At 37.9% G+C, this 24,724-nt stretch overlaps 1 protein-coding gene and 1 non-coding gene across 3 annotated transcripts in view; one reads left to right on the plus strand and one right to left on the minus strand.

Moving 5' to 3' along the window:
- Positions 1-5,779: 5,779 nt before the first annotated feature.
- LOC119626867 (small nucleolar RNA SNORD46) lies at positions 5,780-5,884 on the plus strand. Its single transcript, XR_005243060.2, has one exon. It is a non-coding gene; the product is annotated as a small nucleolar RNA SNORD46 (small nucleolar RNA).
- An 8,275-nt stretch (positions 5,885-14,159) lies between these two features.
- DCDC2 (doublecortin domain containing 2) overlaps positions 14,160-24,724 on the minus strand; it is a 187,974-nt gene continuing 177,409 nt past the window's right edge. For both annotated transcript variants that reach the window (XM_007973559.3, XM_007973558.3), the window contains 2 exons: positions 18,208-18,510; positions 14,160-14,712 (listed from right to left, as the gene is read on the minus strand). In XM_007973559.3, coding sequence (XP_007971750.2) covers positions 14,608-14,712; positions 18,208-18,510 — 408 coding nt within the window. In that variant the 3' untranslated portion in view covers positions 14,160-14,607. The remainder of the gene's footprint in view (positions 14,713-18,207; positions 18,511-24,724) is intronic.

Genomic DNA, 24,724 nt, shown 5'->3' on the forward strand with positions numbered 1-24,724 from the left:
CTTAAGAAAATTCAAAACATGAACAAAATGTTATATGACTCATAAATGTACTGTGTTTATCAATGGCTCATTATTAAAGAGGGTCTCTGGACTATGAATTTTCACTGCTTTTGCAAGAGAACACTGAGGTGGGAATTCTGTACATGAGCAATAGTATAGGAGTTTAACAGGTAGTGGTGTTCTTGTGTTGAATCATTGTGTGAATTTAAATGTACTTCTTTGAGACGAAGTTTCGGTCTTGTTGCCTAGGCTGGAGTGCAGTGGCGTGATCTCAGCTCACTGCAACCTCCGCCTCCCAGGTTCAAGTGATTATCCTGCCTCAGCCTCCCGAGTAACTGGGATTACAGGTGTCCGCCAGCACGCCCGGTTAATTTTTTGTATTTTTAGTAGAGATGCAGTTTCACCATGTTTGTCAGGCTGTTCTCGAACTCCTGACCTCAGGTGATCCACCCATCTCGACCTCCCAAAGTGCTGAGATCCCAGATGTGAGCCACTGCGCCTGGCCTTAAATGTACTTCTTATATATAGGTAGATTTAATTTTTATATAGTTGTTTAATAGTTTTGCAATTAATCGGCCATTGAAAAATGAGTCTTTGCTAATTGTCGGGATTTTTTTACTCACCTTTGTGACAGCTTCTGGATATCCTCACTCATTTTATATATTCCGTCTGTTATTATGACAAAAACTTCTCAATTTGGGTGTATAAAACTTTGTTTTCTTTGCTAATAAAGAGTTGGTGTTGGCCGGGTGCAGTGGCTCACGCCTGCAATCCCAGTACTTTGGGAGGCCAAGGTGGGTGGATCACCTGAGGTCAGGAGTTCGAGACCAACCTAACCAACATGGTGAAATCCCGTCTCTACTAAAAATACAAATAAAATAAAGCCAGGTGTGGTGGTGAGTGCCTGTAGTCCCAACTACTCAGAAGGTTAAGGCAGGAGAATTGCTTGAACCCAGGAGACAGAGGTTCCAGTGAGCCGACACAATGCCACTGCACTCCAGCCTCAGCAACAGAGCGAGACTCCATCTCAAAAAAAAAGGAAAAAAAAGAGTTGGTGTCAATTTTTAAGTACATAAATTTTCTCATGAAGTATGGTTTTATGTGATTATTACTTTCATGTATTGTCCTTTACTCTGTCATTATTTCTGACTGTTATTTGATATTTTACTTTGAATTAAGGACCAAGAACTGTGATAGGAGAATATGTGGTGTCTAATCGGAGGAAGAAAGCATACACTCTCACCATCAAATGTAATGCTAGTTATGAGTTTGTAATAAATACCTTAACACAGGTTTTTCAAAGTGAGAAAAAAAGAATATGAGACCTCTCCCTAACATAGGTTCCCTCATGCAACAGTCTGGACTTGCTTGAATTGCTTGAAGCCAGGCGAATTAGTTTATGAATGGCGAATTAGAAACAGCCTACTCTCCGAGGCTCCTAGAAACAGCATGGAAACAAGACTTCTTGCTATCCACCCTAGCCTCTTGGTAGTTACAAAAAAAAAAAAAAAAAAAAAAAAAAAAAAAAAAAAAAAAAAAAAAAACCTATTCAAGTCAAATCCAATTCTATAACATGCAGGTCTCAAACATATACTACCCAAGTAGTTTGGGACTCCAAAATCAAAAGAATAGACATAATATTGGTCTAAGAACCATGAAAGCTCTAGGACATTGGCAAAAGGAAATGTGAAAGACTTCTACAACCCAGAGTATAAACGTGTCATGCAAGCAAAGAATCCAAAGATAAGCTCACAATAAAAACGTGCAGGCCATACAAGAAAGGAACCCTGATGAGAGAAGCTGAGCAGACACAACAGATGGGAAAACGGGCACTTAAGGAAACAAATATAATTTGTAAAAGTGTGGGTATCTGTAACTGAATATTTACATATGTTCAAAATTATTAAAATTGTAAAAGGCATAGAAAATGTAATGAAAGAACAAGATCTCTGAGAAGACAAAAAAAAAGAAAACCAAATTTGAGAAAACCAAATAAAGCTTCTAAAAATGAAAACCATAGTCATTAATCTTAAAAACAAAATGAAAGAAAAAAACAGCAGATTGGATGCAGCTAAAAAAAGATTTAAGGAACTGAAGAAAGATCTGAAATAATTACCCATAACCCAGAATAAAGATATGAACGAATAAAAATATAAAAGAAAGACTGAGACTTGGAAAAAGAATTAAATATCCTCTATGTATCCAAAAAGAGATAAAAGAGAGAAAAATTGAAATAAGACTGAGGTAATACTTGATAGTATCTGAGAATTTTCCAGAATTAGGAGAGAAAATATGAAAAATAGAAATAGCAAAATAGAATGAAGTCAAAATATATGTAAATTGAATTAACTTCCTATATAAAAGACAATGATTCATAGATTAATTTTTTTTAATCCAGTTATTTGCCATTTAAAAGACATACTCTTATAATGGTACAGAAAGGATGAAAGAGAATGAAAAAAGTTATGGCTATTCTCACACTAACCAAAAAGTGCTGTCACAGTAGTAGTGCTATCCAAAGAAAAACCATAGCCCTTTAGCAAGACCATAAATTTATTTGTCTAGTCCATTGAAATGCAAACTGCTTCTGATTCTCCTTCCTCATAGGAATTGAGAAGAACGCCTATCCCAATAGCCACATAAAATGAACAGAGGCTGTGTTCATCTTCTCTAATAAAGATACTGCATCTGGCACAACCTTTTGTAATTGAGGCTGCTACTTTAAGTGATGGTAGTACATTATCATCACCATGATCCATTCACTTTTTGCTGTAGCCGGACTAGTAAATTAAACAGGGATGTAACGGGGACTACTACCCTTGCATCCTTTACATATTTGAGGATAGCACTAATACCTCCCATTCCCTCAATATGTGATATTTTATTTTACTGGTCTGGGAGGAGGCATTTCAGAGGCTTCTACTTGGCCTTTTCTACTATAATACCTCTTATTCTATGATTCGTAGGTCCTTCCAGTAGAAGACAGCTTATAATTATAAAAAATAAGAAAATCTATGGTTCATGGGGACTCACGTGTAAAGATTCTGTCAACAGCTAACAATGGTGATTCTGATTATACATTTGGGACTGAAGAAATATGACCACTCACTGGGTCCGTGCATGCAGAGGACCCACTGTGCGATGGACTTTGGTGAGGACTCCATATATTATCTCACTCTCATATGTCCTACTGTAATAGAGACCACGTGTTACTTTGGGTCTTCAAGAATCAGTGTCAACTTGGAATCCAACAGTGCTCAAAAAAGCTTTGCATTTCCCTTTTGTCAGTGTCTAGATTATCTGAGGAATTGGCTTGTAGGTCACTTTGGGGAAGGACTTGAGGAATAACTAAACTGCCTATGCCAGGGTGTTTCTGAGTCCTCCTCATGAGGACCCAGCTTCTTCAGCTGATGAGTTCTGACTAAAAAATAGTTCAGGATGAAACCCAGCCAAAGGATGTTCACTGTTTATTGGAACAGCTGACCTCAGCCTTCTGTTCAACCATTCTTTACTCCACTTGATAAAATACATGAAGCACACCCTTGATAGCTGCCCATACGTCTTGCCTTTAGAAACACCATATCCTGTTGACCATCTTTACAGATCCTGCAAGTCAAGGCCTTCTGGTTGTCATTCCAATGTTGCTGTCCATAATAATTCCCACCTTGCTTCTGATGGTTAAGTGCTATTCTGGGACCCCCATTATCTTTACTGCTGCTAGAGAACTCAGTTTTCCAATGGCATCTCCTACTTTCCACCTTACCTAGTATAGCCACTACTGAGCTTCTCTAAAATGCTGGTGTTCAGCAGTACACTGAACACCTTGACAAATGTTGTGCCTACAAGCTCTCCTAACACTTCTCTGTTTTATATAGGAGACTCAATCTGGCATGCTCATATCATTGTGCCTTTTGATCCCTTCCTCCATAGTCTGCCATCACAGTCTGGAACCTCTACTTCATGTAATTGGAACATGTGCTTTTTGCAGTCTTCCAAGAGTCATCCCAGCAGCACATGAGATCCGTCTTTCAGGACCCTTGCTGGGGGGTTTCAATCCTGTGTCACCAGGGCATGGCCCCAAATTTACAAACTCTTCCTTATCCAGTTATATACTCTTCCCCCAGTTGATCCAACACCCTCAGAATTAACTCTAGGCATGCCACCCTGTTTCTTGCAGGAGAGTAAGCATTGTCTAGTAAGTGGGCTCTGCTCCCATTTGAGGCCTCTGCATAGACTTCAGGTAATGAGGGGCCTCTACCTTCCGACAAAGGAGAACGGATCATTTCCACACATGCAAATGGTTCAGAGGAAAGTGGAGGAGGTTCCAAGTTCTCAAGTGCATGTACCCTGATTGTCCTACACCAAGTCCTGGGGTTCTAATCCTTCCCCATTAAGGACTTGACATTGGGGGAAACTTGCCTAGGCTGAGAACTCAGTATCTCTTATTAAGTACTAGTTCTGATCTTCAGCTCTATCTGCTTTTGAATGTGGGGGAAAAGTATTCTTTTAAGTGTTACCAGTGAAGTCCTCTGAATTTCACGCTTGGCTTTGAATGGTTAATAGATCTGAGTCTGTCATTTGTTTTTCAATTCTTAAAGCGTGCGTGGTGAAAGCAACCTAATTCCATAATCTGCCTTAGAGTTACTATTTCTGCACATACCTCCTGTGAAAGAAAAGTAAAATGTCAGAACCTCAAACTCATTATGCCAAAGGGAAAGTTAAGCTTGGGAGCTGAGTCACACCAAAAACAAACAACAACAAAACTGCTTTTCTTTTGTTCCCAGATAGCTATAATTTCACATGCTTACTTTATCTTATATGAAACATAGATTTACTGAGTGTGAGACAAATGCCTAATTGACTTTTTCCCCTACTCTCTTTTTAATCGCAAGTAAAATATAGATTCACTGAGTGCTACTCAAAGGCTCACAAGACTGTAATCAGTTGCCTTATTGCTTACCCTCCCTCACTTTTTTCTTCCCCGCCTGCTTGCTCTTTCCCCTTGAATACTGAAATTTCCAAAATCCTTTATGGAAAAAGCACCGGTCACAGATCCTACAGTAACTTTTGTTCCTATTCCCAGGCACGTCCCCAACCTTAGCAAAATAAACTTCTAATCGACTGAGATCTGTCTCAGTCCCTTTTTGGTTTACACTCCAAACTCCACAGGCATTGCACTAGTTAGTGCATCCCTTTCAACCTATATACTGTCCCAGTTTGCTGCAGATGAAAATCTTCACAACCACACTGCTACAACCTGCCAGAGACTAACATTTCCATTTACCTCCAGTGATGAGATATCCATTGCTGTCAGGCCCGCAAGTTATCCATTTCCAGAATTCTATCCTGAAAAATCTATTTCCAAAGCCTAAGCTCTTCCGATACCCTGTCTTAAGTTGGGCCCCCTAGATGCAGAACCTGAGATGGGGATTCTTCTATAGTTTATTGAGGGATGGTTCATAAGAGGAGTGGGAGAAGCAGGACAGGGTGGAGGGGAAAGTAAAGCAAGATGTAGCCCGAGATGCAGATTACAAGTATTGCAAGATGTAGTCGAAAAGTACCTGCAGCCTGATCCCACCTTGAGACAAAGGGACGCAGAGTGTGCAACTCCAATGCACACACTGCATCAGAGTTAGTCCCACCTTGAAGCAAAGGGATGACACCTTTCTTTTTCGGTCAGTCTGCTGTTGACTGCAAGCTATTAATGCAAGGAGGGAACATCCCGGCCAAGGCAGCTTCTGTTCGACTGTGGGCAATTCTCTGAAGCAAGTAAACAGTCACTCAGGGGTGATGAAAAAGCATCCCTAGGTGTAGTTGTGACCATCTTGGTCAGCTATGTGCCACTTGCCAGTGCAAGGACTTGTCATAGTTACAGTGGCTGTGCTAAAGTGAAAGAACACACATAGCATTTGACAGGTGGGTGCACCAGCCAAGTGAAATGGGATCTGGGTAGAGCACTCACAGCACACATTTACCCATGAGTCAATGAACAAACAGAAAATTACAAAACCTATTTAAAGCCAAATGACCATAAAAAATAATTTACATCAAAATCTGAGGTTATAGCTAATATGATACACACTAGTAAATTTATAGCCTCAAAAGCATGTTAGAAATGAATAAAGCCAAAATGTAATTAGAAAGGCATTCAACTTAAGGAATTACAGAAAACACAGAAAGCAGAAGAAAGGAAGTATTTGTGATAAGAGCAATAAGGAAATAGAAAAAAATAGTACAAAGGATTAAAAAATGTGTTGTTTCAGAAAACATTAATAAAAACAAGTATCTGGCAATATTGAACAAGAAACAGAAAAGCAGATGTAAACAATATTGGAAATGGAAAAAGAGAACATGACTACATTTAGGCAAGAGTTTTTAAAAGGTCTAAAAATACCATAAATAACTTTTGCCAAATAAATTTGAAAATATGAAAGAAATGAACAATTTTTTAAAGAAATAAGGATTGCCAAGAAGCAGAAAACCTGAATAGACAGGTAACCAGAAAAGAAGTTGAATTTTAAAAAAGAAAAACCACTTTAATCATATACACACACACACACACACACACACAAATACCAGGCTGAGGTAGTTTTATAAGTAATGAAACACTCAAGAAAGAGATGACCCAAACCTACAAACGTTTTAGTGAGTAGAAAGCCCTCTTCCTTATTTTATGAAGCTAACATAACCTTACTACCATAACCAGAAAAGAGGATGTATGAAAACAATCAAAATAGATCAATTCTATTTACATAGGTATAAATATGCTAAATATTAGCAAATCAAACCCAGAAACATGTAAAAATGATATATAACCAATTATTGTTTGTCTTAAGCATGTAAGAACAGTTTAACATTAGAGAACAAAGTAATGTAATTTACAACATTTAAAAAACTAGAGGAGGCCGGGCTCGGTGGCTCACGCCTGTAATCCCAGTACTTTGGGAGGCCGAGACGGGTGGATCACGAGGTCAGGAGATTGAGACCATCCTGGCTAACACAGTGAAACCCCGTATCTACTAAAAATGCAAAAAATTAGCTGGGCGTGGTGGCGGGCGCCTGTAGTCCCAGTTACTTGGGAGGCTGAGGCAGGAGAATGGCGTCAACCTGGGAGGCGGAGCTTGCAGTGAGCTGAGATCGTGCCACTGAACTCCAGACTGGGCGACTGAGCGAGATTCTGTCTCAAAAAAAAAAAAACTAAACTAAACTAAAGGAGAAACATAGCAATCTTAATGGATGCAGAGTTTCATAAAATTCATTCATAACTCATGAACTCAGAGTTTTCAAATAAAATAAAACTCTTAGAAAACTAGCAGTAAATTGAAATAAGGCATCTACCAGACACATAAGCAAACATCACACTTAATGTTAAATACTAGAAGCGTTCCCTCAATGTTAAGGGAAGACAAAAATATCTGCCATTGCTGCTTCCATCCAATATGTGCTAGTGGTTATAGCTTGTTCAATAAGATAAGAAAAAAAGTAGTAATTTTAAGGATCAAAACAGGAAAAAACAAATGTTACTTTTGCAGATAATATTACTGTCTTTTTTAAAGTCCTACAGAAACTACAAACCACTTCTAAGAAGTAGTTCAGGGCCAGACACGGTGGCTCACGCCTGTAATCCCAGCACTTAGGGAGGCTGAGGCGGGCAGATCACGAGGTCAAGAGATCGAGACCATCCTGGCCAACATGGTGAAACCCCGCCTCTACTAAAAATACAAAAATCAGCTGGGGGTGGTGGCGGGCGCCTGTAATCCCAGCTACTCAGGAGGCAGAGGCAAGAGAATCGCTTGAACCTGGGAGGTAGAGGTGGCAGTGAGCCAAGATCATACCACTGCACTCCAGCCTGGTGACAAAGCAAGACTCTATCTCAAAAAAAAAAAAATTCAGTAAGGTACTGAATACGAGATCCACTTATAGAAATCAACAACATGTTGAACAGGTATTTTCAAGAGAAGAGAACATTTGAGTTGGAAGTAACTATAAGACATCCAACTGAACGTTATATACATAGGTCTGCAGCTCCCAGGGAGAAGCCCAACCTTGAGATACAGATTTGGAAGTCGAAAGCACATAGGTAGCTGTCAAGATCATGATTGTGAATGAGATTGCTCAGGGAGATCTTAGGGATTGAAAGAATTAAGAGAAGTCACTAAATTAGTAGCCAGAAATTAAAAGAGAACCAGGACAATCCTAACAGTTATCTGTAGCCAAAAAGAACAAATATAGTGTAACCGATGGGAGTTGCCTTATCTAGCTTTGAACTTAATGTGTATTTGTCTTTGTATTTTTAAAATGATTTCTGTTACTATTAAAGCAACGAATTTGTTAAATCAACCAAAAGTGAAGTAAGTGTAGGACATCCTACATCATTTCTCTTTTTAATGAAGGACTGAACTTGATGATGAGGGCATTTGAGAATCCTATAGAAGAATTTAATAGAGTCCCACCAGGGGGAAAAAAACACACTTGGATACCTGCAGGAAAGCTGTTTATTTTCATAAATAAGTATTTTACAACGAACACATGCTAGCAATTTTGCAATACCTTGTAGAAATTACATTGTTGGTGGTAGAAAGTTTCTAATGTCAATTAACCATGTAGTCTAAAGAGATTTGACTCTGGCAATTTAGATGCCTCATTTGTTGCGGAGGCTTGCTTTTTTGTTTTTTTTTTCACTCATATGGAATAACAAAGATAAACTGATCATGTGCACAAGAAATATATTAATGTACTCTTAGTCATGGGATTCAATCACACATTTGTTATATCAACAAAACAAAATGCTTGTGCTTAACTGTTCGTTTCTCAAACATAGAGAAAATAGCAAAACTATTTAATTCAAAAATAGAATGAAAGCAGTGAATATCCACAAACTAAAGCAGAATGTTTTTGGAAAATTGTAAATTGACTCCTATAGATATATGTACACAAAAAGCATGTAATGTGTGCACCTTATTCTGTTTTTAAATATGCCTTTATAATAAAAATTCTGGACCTATGTTTCTATAAAACTATTTCATAAAATAATGATGACATTTTGAATATACCTAAAATTTTTATCAAATAAACATCATGTATGTGAAACTGTTAACAAAAAAAAAAAAATCTTTACATAATGAAGCTGAATATCCATTCCAAACAGAAACAGAAGTATCTTTTAATGTGCTGAATTTCTACATGATATTAAGTCAAAAATGTTTCTAGTATTTGTGAAAAAAAAAATGCTGTAAAAAGGATTAATACATGAAATATTAGCAACACAACATCCTAAACAAGCAATAAACCATCTAAACATATTTTGATTATATATAATGTAGGTCTATTTACTCAAAAGAGAGAGTAAACTTCTGCATTTTAGAGCATGCACTGATACAGAAAAATCTAAATGCTCATAATTTGATCAAAACACAAATAATTTTCCTTAAAGAGGCATTCTAAACATAATTATATAAAAACAATGAGCTCAATTTAATCTTTACTTACATCAACAATCACCCATTATCATTGTACCCATTAAAGATTTAAAACACAAGAAGAAACACTGAAGCAAAAGACAAAACAAGCTTTCTCGAAAATTCTTCTAAGAATGACTACAATCATTCCCTCTTTCCATATGTCACTGCATTAGTGACAATAAATGAAACACAATTAAACTATATGGTTCAAGCTGATAAAACTACAGAGAATTCATTTGGTCCCATTCTTAGAGTAAAGCTGAAGTCGTTGTTGGCATAAGTCAATGGAGCTCCACTGGTTACCTCCTGATTTTATAAATGCCTTATGGTAATGCAGACATTTAAAAAAATTTTCCTAACTCCCCATGTCCTACAAGATGTTACGCATCTTCAAAAAACAGTATCTTTTTCCCTATCAACATAAAGGAACACTCTTGTATTTCCCATTCATGTCACTCTAACTTCATGGGAGGAAATATACAAATTTCATGTAGGGAGAACAAAAATCAGTCCCATCTAAATGCCCAGACATGTTTTAAAAAGGAAAAATCTTATGGTATTTACAAAAATGATATTTAATGACAAAGAACTGTATGTGTTCATCATCTTAGAATAATACTTACCTTTAAAAAATGGTTTCATTGGCCAGGCGCAGTGGCTCACGCCTGTAATCCCAGCACTTTGGGAGGCCGAGGTGGGTGGATCACGAGCTCAGGAGATCGAGACCATCCTCGTGAACAGGGTGAAACCCCGTCTCCACTAAAAATACAAAAAAAAAAAAATTAGCTGGGCGTGGTGGCGGGCACCTGTAGTCCCAGCTACTCGGGAGGCTGAGGCAGGAGAACGGCATGAACCTGGGAGGTGGAGCTTGCAGTGAACTGAGATCGCGCCACTGCACTACAGCCTAGTGCACTGCAGCCTGGGCAACAGAGCGAGACTCCGTCTCAAAAGAAAAAAAAAAAAGGTTTCATTCCTGGAGTACATTAACATAAGAATGCCAAAATGCTTCTGCACTGAACCTGAACATTATATAAACTAGTGGACCAATAAGTAGGTCTTTCCATTTGTGATACACCTGGCTAACTGGTATGAAAGAGTCTTGATACCTCTATGTAAATCACACATGCACACACACGGTCACAAACAGTAATAACAGAGTCTGTGTTGGTATAAAAGAATCTGCACCTGAAATGTACTGTGCTTAAGGTTGATGGAAAGGACCCATGCTCTGAAGTTACTTCAGGAAAACAAGATATATATGTCTTGGTTTCTGTTTTGGTTTATGTGATATATCACATTTTAAAAACCAGATTTGTTTCAACACCTCCCTAGAATACATTTTTCATTGACATGCTGGTTTCTTTCTTATTTGGAGAAGAATTTTAAATCTCTTAAAGTCTTAGGAAATCAAGATTTAAAGCACCATAATATATATCATTTCTTAGCATTTCCTCTCACGTTTTAACTCATCACTTCTCTCAACTTCACCCAAAAGAGCTTTGTTTTATGAATAACACTGTGCCTCGGGAGGCCTTTTTAATGTTTTAAAGTGTGTGAGTGCATCTATATAAGTATTTGATACATATCTATGTCTTCATGCTATATTTCTGTTCAGATTGGCAACAGTTTCCATGAGATGCTTTCTGTTCATCAATTAATCTACTTTTCAAACTTTGCTTTTGCTGTTTGTTGAACAAAAAATGAAAGAAAGCTTCCTATTGTCTTGCAGTCACTAATTTAAATGCAGATTTTTTCTAGGTGAATGAACTTTATCCTTTGTGTATAAGGTAGGTCATTCAGTGAAAATCTTGAAGACGTTTATGAGCTATAAATTGGAAGAGTTAGCATGAATAATACTATAGTAATATGGGTTCACAACTGTGAGCCTAGAGATGTCTCACTCTGAACCACATATGTATGGGATAGTTCTGTCTTCACACACCACATAGCAAGAATTCACACATTTATAATAAAACAGGAGACATTGTAGCATCACACTTTTCCTATGAATGTGGCATCCTAATATTCCCCAAAAAGGCATAGAAAAAAAAAAATGTCATCCTAAGGTCATAGAGAAGAATAACAAGTAAAAAGTTATTTTATGGTCATAGTATCATATTTTATAACTATAGGTCAATGGGCACTCAATAGCTATTTTAACAGAAGCTAACCCAGGTAAAACATCCTTAGCCTCAAAATGACTTTTGTCAAAATCTTCTTTATTTGCTCTGTAAAATTCTTAATGTCCCAATTTTACTAATCATTTGTTTACAAGCGTCTTAAAATCCAGATAAGTTTAACAAAGTAGTTTCATAAAATTAAAACTATAAAAACTATGTATATAGCATCACAAAGAATTAACACCTTAAAGCATTATATGGGTCATCACATAAAAGCATCATAAGTTTTCCATAGCACCCTCTCTAGAAAACAGTACATGAAGCCTAACCAAGATCTTATCTGTCCACTCACATAAATGGTCCCAGGTCTGTCAATGAGTTTCATTTAATTTGGGGAGCTAGTCTGCTATAGAGACCACCATTCCCCACAGATAAAACTGCCACATTTGCGAGGCGAATGAACTTTTAGCATTTATGTTAAAGTCACCTCTGAAGTGACATCCACAATTTTAATTCCCAGTGAATGATTTTTTCCTTGGGTAGGCACCTTTTTTTAGTAACATGTTTGCAAAGTGTCTTAAAGTGACAAGTCGTTATTCATCCCCTCAAAATAGGTCACAATTGTATCTTGTCAACAGGTGGTAAAATATACACACACAAGGGATGAATATGTCCCCATTTTTAAGTTTTTTTGGTGAAGTTATTGTGGCCGACTACCTCCTTGAAGTATATTTAAAATACCAAACGTTATTATTCGTGTAAAATATCAACGTTGTGCATCATTAAAATGACGCTCAAGGAGTTTCCTAAAACCTAAGCTTCATAATATAACGAATAAAACGACAAAAAAAAAAGAGAAATATTTTTATTAAAGGAGGAAAAGAGAAAGAGAAACTCTCTATTGAAGTAAAGAGAATCACCTTGATAATTAGTTATAATTTCTTACATTTAATCAGTTATTTTAATAAACTATTTGAAATCATTAACTCCAGACCCAGTAATAGTGTACATATGTAATACTAAAAGACCAATTGGGGCTGGGTGCGGTGACTCACGCCTGTAATCCCAGCATTTTTGGGGGCTGAGGCGGGTAGATCACCTGAGGTCAGGAGTTTGAGACCAGCCTGGTCAACATGGTGAAACACCCATCTCCACTAAAAATACAAAAACTAGCCAGGCGTGGTGGTGGACGCCTGTAATCCCAGCTACTCAGGAGGCTCAGGCACTTGAACTGCGGAGGCAGAGGTTGCGATAAGCCGAGATCGTGCCACTGCACCCAACCTGGGCGACAAGAGCCAGACTTCACCTCAAATAATAATAATAATAATGACTAATTGGTCTATTTGCCTAGCTACCCAAGATTGTTGCTTATAGCCCACAGCACTTTATATCATCCCATTTGAAAAAGGCTAGTAGAAAGCACAATTTAGATTTTATACCAGAAACATAGTACCCTGTTTATAATTCATGCTCCCAGATCACTATATCCTTGTGTCATTATCTCTTCCAAATACTGTTACATTATCATCTCTGTTTACACTTCTGATCTGTGGAAAATACTAAAATTGTGTTAAGAAAAAACACATCTATTTTCTATAGTATTATAAAGTACTTATATAACTGCCAACTCTTTATTCCAAATGAAACCTGGAAGAGAAAAAAATCTTTTAAACTTATAACTATGAATTTTAGAAAAGCACTGGAAAATTTCAAGCTTACAACTTCCACATCATTAAAAATATATCCTTTAAGAAAAATATATTATTTCTATATTTATGGAAGAACATCTCTTAAGAATTCAAAAAAAGAATGAAATTGTTTTTATGTTTTCCCCATGTATACCTCACAAGGCAACTATAAATCAATTTAATCAGTCCACAAAGTTGTGCTTCAGGCATTGGTTTCATTATAGTAACTTTAAAGTTTTTCTCAACAATTTCTATCAGATGCCTTCTAATTATAAAGAAATTTGCTTGAAATTCTAAATATATCATGCTAGGAAAAGTAAATATTTGCTGATATCCCTAGGGCAAAAATATAGTAAAACAGTTCTAATAGAAATAAGACAAAAAACAAGTAAATTGAGTAGTCACAAACTCTTCATATAGTCTACTTTTTTCTTCCTAATACACTGTTTTATTTTTGTTTAAAACTATTTGAAAATAATTTAATCTTTGGAATAGCCAATATCAGGTTCTCTAATTTAATAACATGAGAGAGAAGTGAGCCATACTATTGATAAAGATAGACTGGATCAGTGAAAATCCATAGGATTTCCATTATCTGCAAACCATACATCCAGGCTTTATAATATAACCGGGTGCTCCTTTACAATTCCTTCCTGAGTGTGCACCATTGCAGCCACAAGCACGCAAGCCTGAAAGCACTGAAGGAAAGGCATGGCAATACTAGTCACTAACACTCTGAACCAATGTTTCCGCCCACCAAAATGAACACCTCACACTGTCTTTGTAAGGTGGATTTTGGCTAAGGAGGAAGAAAGAAAGGCATGTTAACAAATCATGGACACATTTTGATCTGTTGCCGTCTCCAAATTATGTCTGAAAGTAAATCGCAATTTGTTCATTCAAGAGTTTATTGCTTTAAGAAAATAGTACATGCTTTCCTATTACCAGTTCTTTAAAATTCTATGCCTTCCTAGACAAAAATTCTTTAGAATAAACTGCCTTCTAAATTTATAATAAAGCGTACAATAAGACTGATCCTATTTTTCATCCTTTACAAATACAAGTGGCAAATTGTCTTACAGTGCAAATTCTACTCTGTCCCTCTTATTTAATATTTCTATATGACTTTTTAAAACACATGCAATAAAATAAGTAATTATCCTTTAGTAGCCATTTAAAGTTATCTGGTCTTTCCACTGTGCTTCTAATGTTAAAATTCAGTAGGTAGTATTCGACCATAGTGTCACATTATATTCAGAAATGACTATGTGCTTCTCTTTCAAGTTTTATAACCCTTCATTTTTCTTGTGATCCAGATACTCTCCTTTTAAAAATCTTCTATGCCATGGCAGCATAGTCCTTGTTTTGTTTGTTGTTTTCATTTTCTTCTGGACTAGTAATTTTTACTTCTGGCCTTGGTGGTCTTTGAGGGTCTAAATCAGCCTAGAAGAAAATAGATCAAAACAAAGATACTTAGGTGTTTGGTTCACAAACGTAATGACATTTATAAAGAAAAAATTACTCAAGAGTCTATTTAATTATGTAACTATTTAACTGAAAAGAGTTCCTTGGGTTCCCTTTTTTTTGTCTATCATTACCCAGTGGACATACTGTTTTTTCAACAGTTGTACAAAAGCCCTTTTGGGGTCCGTAATCTACTAGTGCTTTAAAGGCACTGACTCATTTTGTATGCTGCAGGCTTTCTTTTTCTCATTTTTTCTTTATTTCTCTTTGAGCTTTTCTTTAACATATTTATACTTTTCAGTTTAGCATTTTCAGAGATAAAGCAAGAAAGAATTTAGAGACATTCTCCTAATTTTAGCTGCCTCCTAGAATTCACAAACTCATTGTGAATATGGTACCAAGCACCATCAAGTATCAAGTAGATAAGAACAAGACAGAAAATCAAAATGTGGAGGCAGCATTTCTCCAACAGCAACTATTGCTCCTGCCACTTGGGTTTCTCCTGTTCATAATGATATTGTCTCATGTACAACTCATCTTTCCCCGACTACACCGAAAACTAAGTAGGCAAGATTAGAACTAGCTGGATTGCAAATTCTGCTCTATGAAATCCTAGCGGCTCCACAGCCCCAGCAAGGGCACCCAGTCTGGGGGACAGAGTAGTTCCAGGTTCCCCAAACCACACAAGCCATGATTGATTTTTTGAAAAGGAAATAATAGATATGTATTACTGGTGCTGTGTCTGATTTCACGTTGTTCCTTTGTGAAATGTCTCAAATGGTATCTTGAATATAGTACAAGTTCAATCTCAATAAATGTCAATTGTTTCTTGTAAATTCTCTGTATTTCCTGCTGTTTTCCTACAATCATACCTTGCTTTGTACAAGAATTGTTACATGGAACAAAATGTTACACGGTGAACAGAATTTCTAGTCATTTTATTAGTAGACAGTCCTTCTGTAAAAGTTAATTATTAATTTTTAACTTATAATTCACATAAATTTGGTTTTTCATATATTTTGGTATGCTTAAAATATACCTATACTAATATGTTAGGGAGAACAAGATAAAATATATGACTGTTATAAGAAAGAGATGAGTCAAATAAGATTAAATCTCTTTGTGAGTCACTGCTCTGTTACTAATCCCTAATTAGACTGGGCGTGGTGGTGCATGCCTGTAATCTCATCACTTTGAGAGGTCAAGGCAAGAGGATCCCTTGAACCCAGGAGTTCAAACCCAGCCTGTGCAACATAGGGAAGGAGACTTCCTCCATATTTAAAAAAAATAAAAATAGCCTGGCATGGTGTCACCCGTGGTACCAGCTATTACAGGAGGATGAAGTGGGAGGATCACTTGAGCCCAGGAGGTCAAAGCTGCAGTGAGCTGTGATCATGCCATTGAACTCTAGCCTAGGTAACAGGGTGAGACCTTGTCTCAAAAAAACAAGTCCCTAATTAGACCTTGTCTCAAAAAAATGACAAACTATGCACTTCCTTATTTGAATTTCCAAGAATTTAGATTCACCCTCATTACATACCACAGGCCATTGCCAAACTATGTAACCTTGATCTTGACAGATGCCCAATTCCTATCAAAAGCCTATTTTTCCCTTTTAAAAATTATTTATCATAATTGGCAAATAAAAATGGTATGTTTATAGTGTATGAAATGTTTTGAAATATGTATCCATTGCGGAATGGCTTAATGGAGTTAATTAACATACACTTTACCTCTTGTACTTATCATCTTTTGTAGTGAGAACACTTCAAATCTACTCTCTTAGTGATTTTCAAGTATACAATACATTGTTATTAACTTTAGACACCTTGTTGTACAATAGATCTCTTGAACTTATTCCTCCTTTCTAACAGAAATTTTGTAGCATTGGGCCTACATCTCTCCAACTCCATACTCAGTCCCTGGTAACCACCATTCTACCTTTGACTTCTATGAGTTTAACTTTTTTTAGATTACACATATAAGTGAGATCATATGGTATTTGTCTTTCTTTGGTTGGCTAATTTCACTTAACATAATATCCTCCAGGTTTATCCACATCATTGCAAATTACAGGATTATTTTTTAAAGTTATATTTATGGAAGACGGAAGGACAGCAATCCATTCATTTGTGTAAAATCTATTTATGTCATATGTTGAATTAAGCTAAACCACTGGAAAAAATCATGCTTGGATCTTACTATCTAGTCCCACATAGAATTACACTTTGATTTCATTTTGTAAGCTTTCATCAAAAGCTACTACAACAAAGAGTTGTAGGAAACCTACTATTACAGTTGCCATATAAATGACACTGAGGACTATGTATAACTACATATGGGGAATTTCTTATAGAATAGAACTGTGATTATCTCACCTAGAGAAAAGATAAAATGAGAGACATACTGAGCATTTTCATTTAGATGTTAAGAACATTTTGAATATGCCATATAGTAGATTACAGATAACTTTGTACTGTTATTGAAACCTGGCCACCAAAACATTTTGCATTTTGCCACTGCTAAACTTGCTCTCCCTAAGCAAGATAAATCAGATGCATCAATAATAAATAATCAAGTAGACCTCATTCATCATAGTGGGTATTAGGAATGAGTAGACCAAGGCCCACTTCAGCAGCTACAGCCTTGAGGGAGGTGGACCTTGATCTGAAGGATAGACAGGAAGGGACGGGATAAGCAGATGATGAGAATGTTATGGAGAACATCCTGCCTCTTATGCTGTGAGACTCAACTTGAGCCTGGCAGCAACGGGGTCATACTGTCCCATGGAGGAATGCTGGGACTGATGAGTATCCAGCTCCAGGGTCAGACGTGGAAGCACAGGCTAGGGAGAGAGAGGTTTTACCACATATTACTTTTTCTGTTCCTTTATTTTCACCACATATTTCTTTATCCTCTCTGTATAATAAATAGAACTGTATACTACCAAGTGTCTGATGTGTTGAACGCTTAATTCGATTAATCTATTTAAAGTAGAATAAGCAAAGTAGACTTCAGTACTTCTAGATATCAAAGAAGTCGCTCATAATAGAGATAGCATTCTTTATTTCATGTCTCGGTCTCACTGGTCTTGATATTCTTTTCTACTTTCTACCTTCTCTGGTCTTAGTTTTACTTTTTTATATTTCATTCTATGATTATGTATGTTCTTAGAAGGCTCTGCACATTTTCTTGTAAAATGAGGCAGGAGGTGGACAGATGGATGGATGAATGGCTAAATGTATGAATGGTGAAAGGGCAGACATATGGACTGCCAGATAGGTCCATGGCAGCAGTTGTTAAATGGTTGAAATAACTAGTAAATAAAGTGATTAAATGGTATTGAATCTTTCCTACTCAACCATAAGTGGTTTCAATACAAGTCCTAAACACTTGGTTAATCCTCTAAATGCACACATGTACACACACATGTATTCATGCATTCACATAAGTAAGCAAAAGCAATAGAAATACCTCATCTTGTCCACTGCCAGCTCCTTGAGACTTTCTTTCCTCGTCTAGGGCCAGTTGAAGCTCATTATTAACCTGGTCCAGCTCCTCACCATTTTCCTCATCGGTGCCTCCATTTACACGAGCAGGGCCTGCCTGCTCCTCACTGTGATCCAGAATCTCCTTGACTTGCTCAGGGGCATCTGTAGCCTCCCTACCTCCTTCCTCTTCAAGGTCACCATTCATTCCTGAAAAGTCTTCTTTCTGTTCTGCATCCTTGTTTGCCTTCTCTCCATCTTCTTCCTCGTCTACTATTTCTGCTGGCCTCTGATGGATCAAAAGGAATAACGGATAAAAGTAAGAAGCATAACAGAAAATTTCCACTGAACATCATAGTAATGTAATACTTATATTACAGTCAAGTAAAACATTCTTGCATTCGCATAGTACTTTACAGTATAGAATGCGCTTACGTTTACTGAGTACCTACCACATGCCACATGTTACAAGTATTCCCTCATTTAATCCTCACAACAATCCTTTGAGATTGGGATCATTCCCATTTTGCAGATGAGAAAAACTAAACAGGGAGAGCCCAAGATCCCATAGAAAGAGCCAGAGTTTGAACTAAGCCTGTGATTCCAAAACCAGTGCTCGTAACCCCCATGGAAGATAGAAAGCCAAACCGCAATGTCCTTGCCCAGTGTCTAGTGAGGTGCCTGGCCCAAAGGAGGAGAAATTATCATCCTCAGGGCTAAGGATGAGGGCAACGGCACCAGGCTGTGAATTCATGTTTTCTGATGTGGAATGTAGATAGCTTTCCCCATAATGCCTAAGGAAACTTACAGCTTATCTCTAAATACAATAATTGATTTTCCTGAAGATCCAAGGTCAAGAAACTATACATCCTCTCTATAAGAATAATAAATGCTGGGGGCTGGGGGCCGGGCGCAGTGGCTCACGCCTGTAATCCTAGCACTTTGGGAGGCCAAGGTGGGCTGATCACGAGGTCAGCAAATCGAGACCATTCTGGCTAACACGGTGAAACCCTGTCTCTACTAAAAAGGCAAAAAATTACCCGGGCATGGTGGTGGGTATTTTATAAACCTTAATCAAGCATTTTACTGTTCTACTGTTATTTTGATACACATAAATCCGCTTCAAGAGGGAACAGGAGGCCGGGTGTGATGGCTCACGCCTGTAATGCCAGCACTTTGAGAGGCCGAGGCGGGTGGATCAGGTCAGGAAATCGAGACCATCCTGGCTAACACAGTGAAACCCCGTCTCTACTAAAAATACAAAAAATTAGCCGGGCGTGGTGGCGGGCACCTGTAGTCCCAGCTACTTGGGAGGCTGAGGCAGAAGAATCCCTTGAACCTGGGAGGTGGAGTTTGCAGTGAGTGGAGATCACTCTGCTGCACTCCAGCCTGGTGAAAGAGTGACACTCCATCTCAAAAAAAAAAAAAAAAAAAAAAAAAGCAGTAGGGAACAGGAGTCCAACTTTCAGAGCCAAGACTCTGGAGAAAAACCCAGGTTCAAGTCCTGGCCAGGCTCTTCATGGCTGCTACCTAACTTTGGTGAGTTTCAGATTCCCTAATTTGTAAAATGGGAATGTAACAAAACTTCCACAGAGATTAAATGAGAAAAGTTCATATAAAGTGTCATAGTTTCTGGCACATCACAGATCCTAAAAAACATGGAAATCCCTTCCCATTTGTCACAATACATTCTTTCCTGGAGCCACCATATTTCTTCAATGCTGTCAATAAAATAACAGGATTTTTTTTTTTTTTTAATGGTAGGGTAGAAGGATTTACTTGATGTGAAGATCTCATTATTGCCTCTTTCTAGCTACCTGACATTGGACAGGTCACTTAATTCTCCTTCCCTGTAAAATGAGAGTTTGGAACCCAATTAGCCCTGACCCCCTTTCCAACTCTAGAAGCCCATCTCTTCTAACTGACCAAACAATTGACCAAACTTTTGTATCATTACAAAAGTTAACATAATGCTTTCCATTTTGGAAGGAAGGAAATGAAGGGGAGTAGACTAAAAGTTCAGAATAAAATTCCACACATTATTTTGAAGAAGAGTTGGAACTAGTAATAATTCTTATCTTCTGTCAAAAATAAAGTCTCAGATTTAATTATATGATACCAAATGTGTATTTTTTAAGTGAAGGAAAAACCTAGTTGTTCCTAGATATTGGAAAAAAAAAAAAACAGTGTTTGTCATTATGCAGATTAAAAGACACCGTGAGCCTAGGCTGTTCAAATTTTATTCGGATGCTTAAGGTCAAATAGTGGAGAGTCTAGCTGTCCCTGAGCATGTAGTCAGGGTGGGTCCCTCACAAAGGCAGAATGCTGGACAGAAATTGAGGTCCAGAGGGGGATGGATCGGTCAGCTGGTGCTAAAAGGCAAAAGATTTATGAACATAACTCACAATGCTTGGTAAGAAGTTTCTGGTGTTTAATGTATGTGACCTAAATGACTGAAAGTGAGAAAAGTCTCCAGTCTCTAACAAAGAGAATAACATTTCCAGTCTTCCCACCAGACCCGTCTCACCCTCTCCCCAAAGAGAACAAGCTAAGCAAGGCACTAAAACACACACACTTGAAGTGATAAGGAGAGGAGAGCTTGGCAAGGGAAAGACAGGCATTGTGATTATAAAAACAGAACGGAGGAGAATACATCACACATGAAAATGACTTGCATTTCTATACACTAACAATGAACAGTCTGGAAGGAGGTTACAGAAACAATTTCATTTACAATAGTATCAAAGGGAATAAAATACTTAGGAATTTGCCAATGAGATGAAAGACTTTTGCAATGAAAAATACAAAACATTGCCAAAAGAAAATTTAAAAGACATAAATAACTGGAAACATGTCCCATGTTAATGTATTAGAATACTTAATATTGTTAAGAGGTCAATATTATCCAAAGTGATCTACAGATTCAATGCATCCCTGTCAAAATCACAATGTCATTTTTTGCAGAAATAGAAAAACCCGTCCTATAATTCATATGGAATCTCAAGGGACCCTGAATGGCCAAAACAATTTTGAAAAAGGACAAAGTTGGAGAATTCCCACTTCTTTATTTCAAAGCTTACTGCAAAACCAGAATGGTCTTGGAATTAAGACAGACCTATAGACCAATGGAATAGAACAGAGAGTCCAGAAAGACACGGGTGCCAAGAGCATTCAGTAGGGAAAGGACAGTCTTTCAACAAATTGTGCTGGGAAAACTGGATACCTACATGCAAAAGAATGAAGTTGCATCCTTACTTTATATACAAAATATAACTCCAAATGAATGAAAGACCTAAATGTAAAACCAAAAACTATAAAATTCTTAGAGGTAACATAGGGCAAAAGCTTTATGGCCTTGGATTTGGTGGTGGTTTTTTAGACAAGACACTAAAGACACAGGCAACAAAAGAAAAAATACATAAATAGGACTTCATAAAAATTTTAAAATTTTGTACATCAAAAGACAATACCGATAGAGTAAAAAGGCAACCCACAGAAGGGGAAGAAATACTTGCAAATCATTTATCTGATAAGGGCTTGATATCCAGAATATACAGAGAACGCCTAAAACTCAACAACAAAAAGTCTCATTCAAAAATGTGCAAAGTACTTGAATAGACATTTCTGCAAAGAAGACATACGAATGGCCAATAATCACATGAAAAGATCCTCAACATTACTAATAATTAGAGAAATACAAATTAAACTACAATAAGATACTACCTAACACCCATTATGATGATTAAAAAAAAAAGAAAGAAAGCAAGTGTTGACAAGGATATGGAGAAACTGGAACTCCTGGGCATTTTTCGTGGGGATGCAAAATGCTACAGCCACCTGAAAAACAGTATGGTGGTTCCTCAAAAAGTTCAAAATAGAATTACTGTGTGATCTAGCAACTCCACATCTAGGTAAATACCCAAAAGAACTGAAAGCAGGGACTTGAAGAGATATTTGTACACCCAAGTTTATAGGAGAATTATTCACAATAGCTTAAAATGTGGAAGTAACCCAAGGATTCATCAAAAGATGAGTGGATAATCAAAATGTAGTATATCCATACAATGGAGTATTATTCAGCCTTACAAAGAAAGAAAATTCTGATACAAAGTGGGTGAAATAGAGATATTATGCTAAGTGAAATAAGCCAGTCACACACAAAGACAAATACTGTATGATTCTACCTGCATGAGGGACATAGAATAGTCAGAATCACGGAGACAGAGAGTAGAACAGTGGTTGCCAGGTTGAGGGAGGGAGAAATGGGGAGTTCTTGCTTAATGGGTATGGAGTTTCAGTTTTGCAAGACAAAAAGAGGCTTGGAGCTGGTTGGTGGTGGCGGTTACACAACATTATGAATGTATTTCATACCACTGAACCGTATGTACACTTAAAACTGGTTAAGATGGTAAATACTGCATTATGAGTACATTACTACAAAGAGAAATAAAATGGAGCCAGGCATGGTGGCTCACGCTTGTAATCCCAGCACTTTGGGAGGCCGAGGCGGGAGGATCACAAGGTTAGGAGATCGAGACCATCCTGGCCAACATGGTGAAACCCCGTCTCTACTAAAAATACAAAAAATTATCCGGGCGTGGTGGTGGGTGCCTGTAGTCCCAGCTACTCGGGAGGCTGAGGCAGGAGAATGGCATGAACCCAGGAGGCAGAGCTTGCAGTGAGCTGAGATGGTGCCACTACACTCCAGCCTGGGTGACAGAGTGAGACTCCATCTCAAAAATAAAAAAAAGAAAAGAAAAGAAAAGAAATAAAATGGAGCAGAGGAAATGTACGGAGCCAAAGATTACATTCTGCATCACTAAAGAGCAAGGACTTCTAGGGAGTTCAGGAAAGGAGCCCACACCAGGAAGTCTAGAGTTTTCCTTTACCAACACACTAAGACAGAGAGGGGACTTCCAAGGGGGAAGGAAGTATAATAAACCAGCTCAGAGAAAACACGGTGGATAGCTCCCCATGAACAAGTCAGAAGAAGCCAGGAAAAGCCCTGTGGACCTTTGGCCCAGAGACAAGTTTCCTTCCGTGGACTCTGCAGGATGACGTACACGGTCATTGTAGGACTCTGAGAGACACGTGATGGACTCTCAGGCCTCATGACTTCAGTGACTGGGCCAAGGGCACCCCTCTGTGTTAAGCAGTACTGAGCGTTCCCAGCATTCAGAGATAAATACCGCTGTCTCTGAGATCAAAGAGCGAAGAGCACACTGGGCAGGAAAGATGTGTAAACAAACCACATTACAATGTGGCATGGGGCGAGAAGCAGTTAGGGGCATGTGTCAGGAAAGGAGTGCTTCCCGGTGGGTTGTTTGGCCATAGAGACTTCTGCAACTCTGTGTCAACAGTGCTTGCAAGTAGTGACAGGTGAGAAAGGAGGGGCAAATGGAAGTGGAAAGGCTGAGCACCGCTCTGTGCCAGACATCACACGCAGGATTTCATGCAACTCTCACAATAGCCCTATGAGTTATGTTTCTTATACCTGTTAAACAGAGAAAACGAGAAATCGCATCACACTTTCCACATCACAGGGCAGGTGACAGGTAGGGCTAGGTGTAAACCAAAGGCAGTCTTGTCCCAAAGTCCTAGTACCTTTCCTCAAATTAATAACCAAACAAGTTGCTACTGTAAGGACGCTCACGTGTACTTTCAATGGCCAGAAAATATGCGATCTGCAGTAGGCAACATTACTTTTACTGTTTAAAGAATTACTGACCTGAGGCTGGGCACAGTGGCTCATGCTTTTAATCCTAGCACTTTGGAGGCTGAGGCAGGAGGATTGCCTCAGCTCAGGAGTTCAAGACTACCCTGGGGGCAACATGATGAAACCCCGTCTATACTAAAATACAAAAAATTAGCTGGGCTTGGTAGTGCATGCCTGTAATCCCAGCTACTTGGGGAGGCAGAATTGCTTGAACCCAGGAGGTGGAGGTTGCAGTGAGCTGAGATTGCACCACTGCACTCCAGCCTGGGCCACAGAGCGAGACTCTGTCTCAAAAAAAAGAAGGAATTACTGACCTGAAAACAAAATATTTTGGACATTTCTATCACTGACTTTTGGTGTGATCTAGGAAGGAAACATTCTTAGAATTGTCTAGCAGAGTACCTGAAGCAGTACATAACAAAACTCCCGAAATACTACAGTACTAATGGCCAACAAGAACAGATTTCTTTTTAAGTTACCTCTGAAAAATGGGTAATGATAAATCACTCTCCTAGAAATGGTTTTGATCCTTACTGTGCCTAAACTTGCCCTATTATTCAGAACAACTTTGTTTTAGTTTTAAAGAGAAGTTGTGTAGCATTTCTTAATAAAATAATAACAAAAAACTCCTAATTTACTGTAATTGCTTAGGATTCTGGATATGGTCTCGCCTCTCTGAGAACATATTACCGGTGCTTGGTGAAGTATGTTAAGGCAGTCACATCTAAGTAAGAAAATGTCTATTTTCCTCTCATGAAATCTGAATTTATACCTAAAAATTGCAAAA

The sequence above is a fragment of the Chlorocebus sabaeus genome, chromosome 17, assembly GCF_047675955.1.
Source record: "Chlorocebus sabaeus isolate Y175 chromosome 17, mChlSab1.0.hap1, whole genome shotgun sequence".
NCBI lineage: Eukaryota > Metazoa > Chordata > Mammalia > Primates > Cercopithecidae > Chlorocebus > Chlorocebus sabaeus.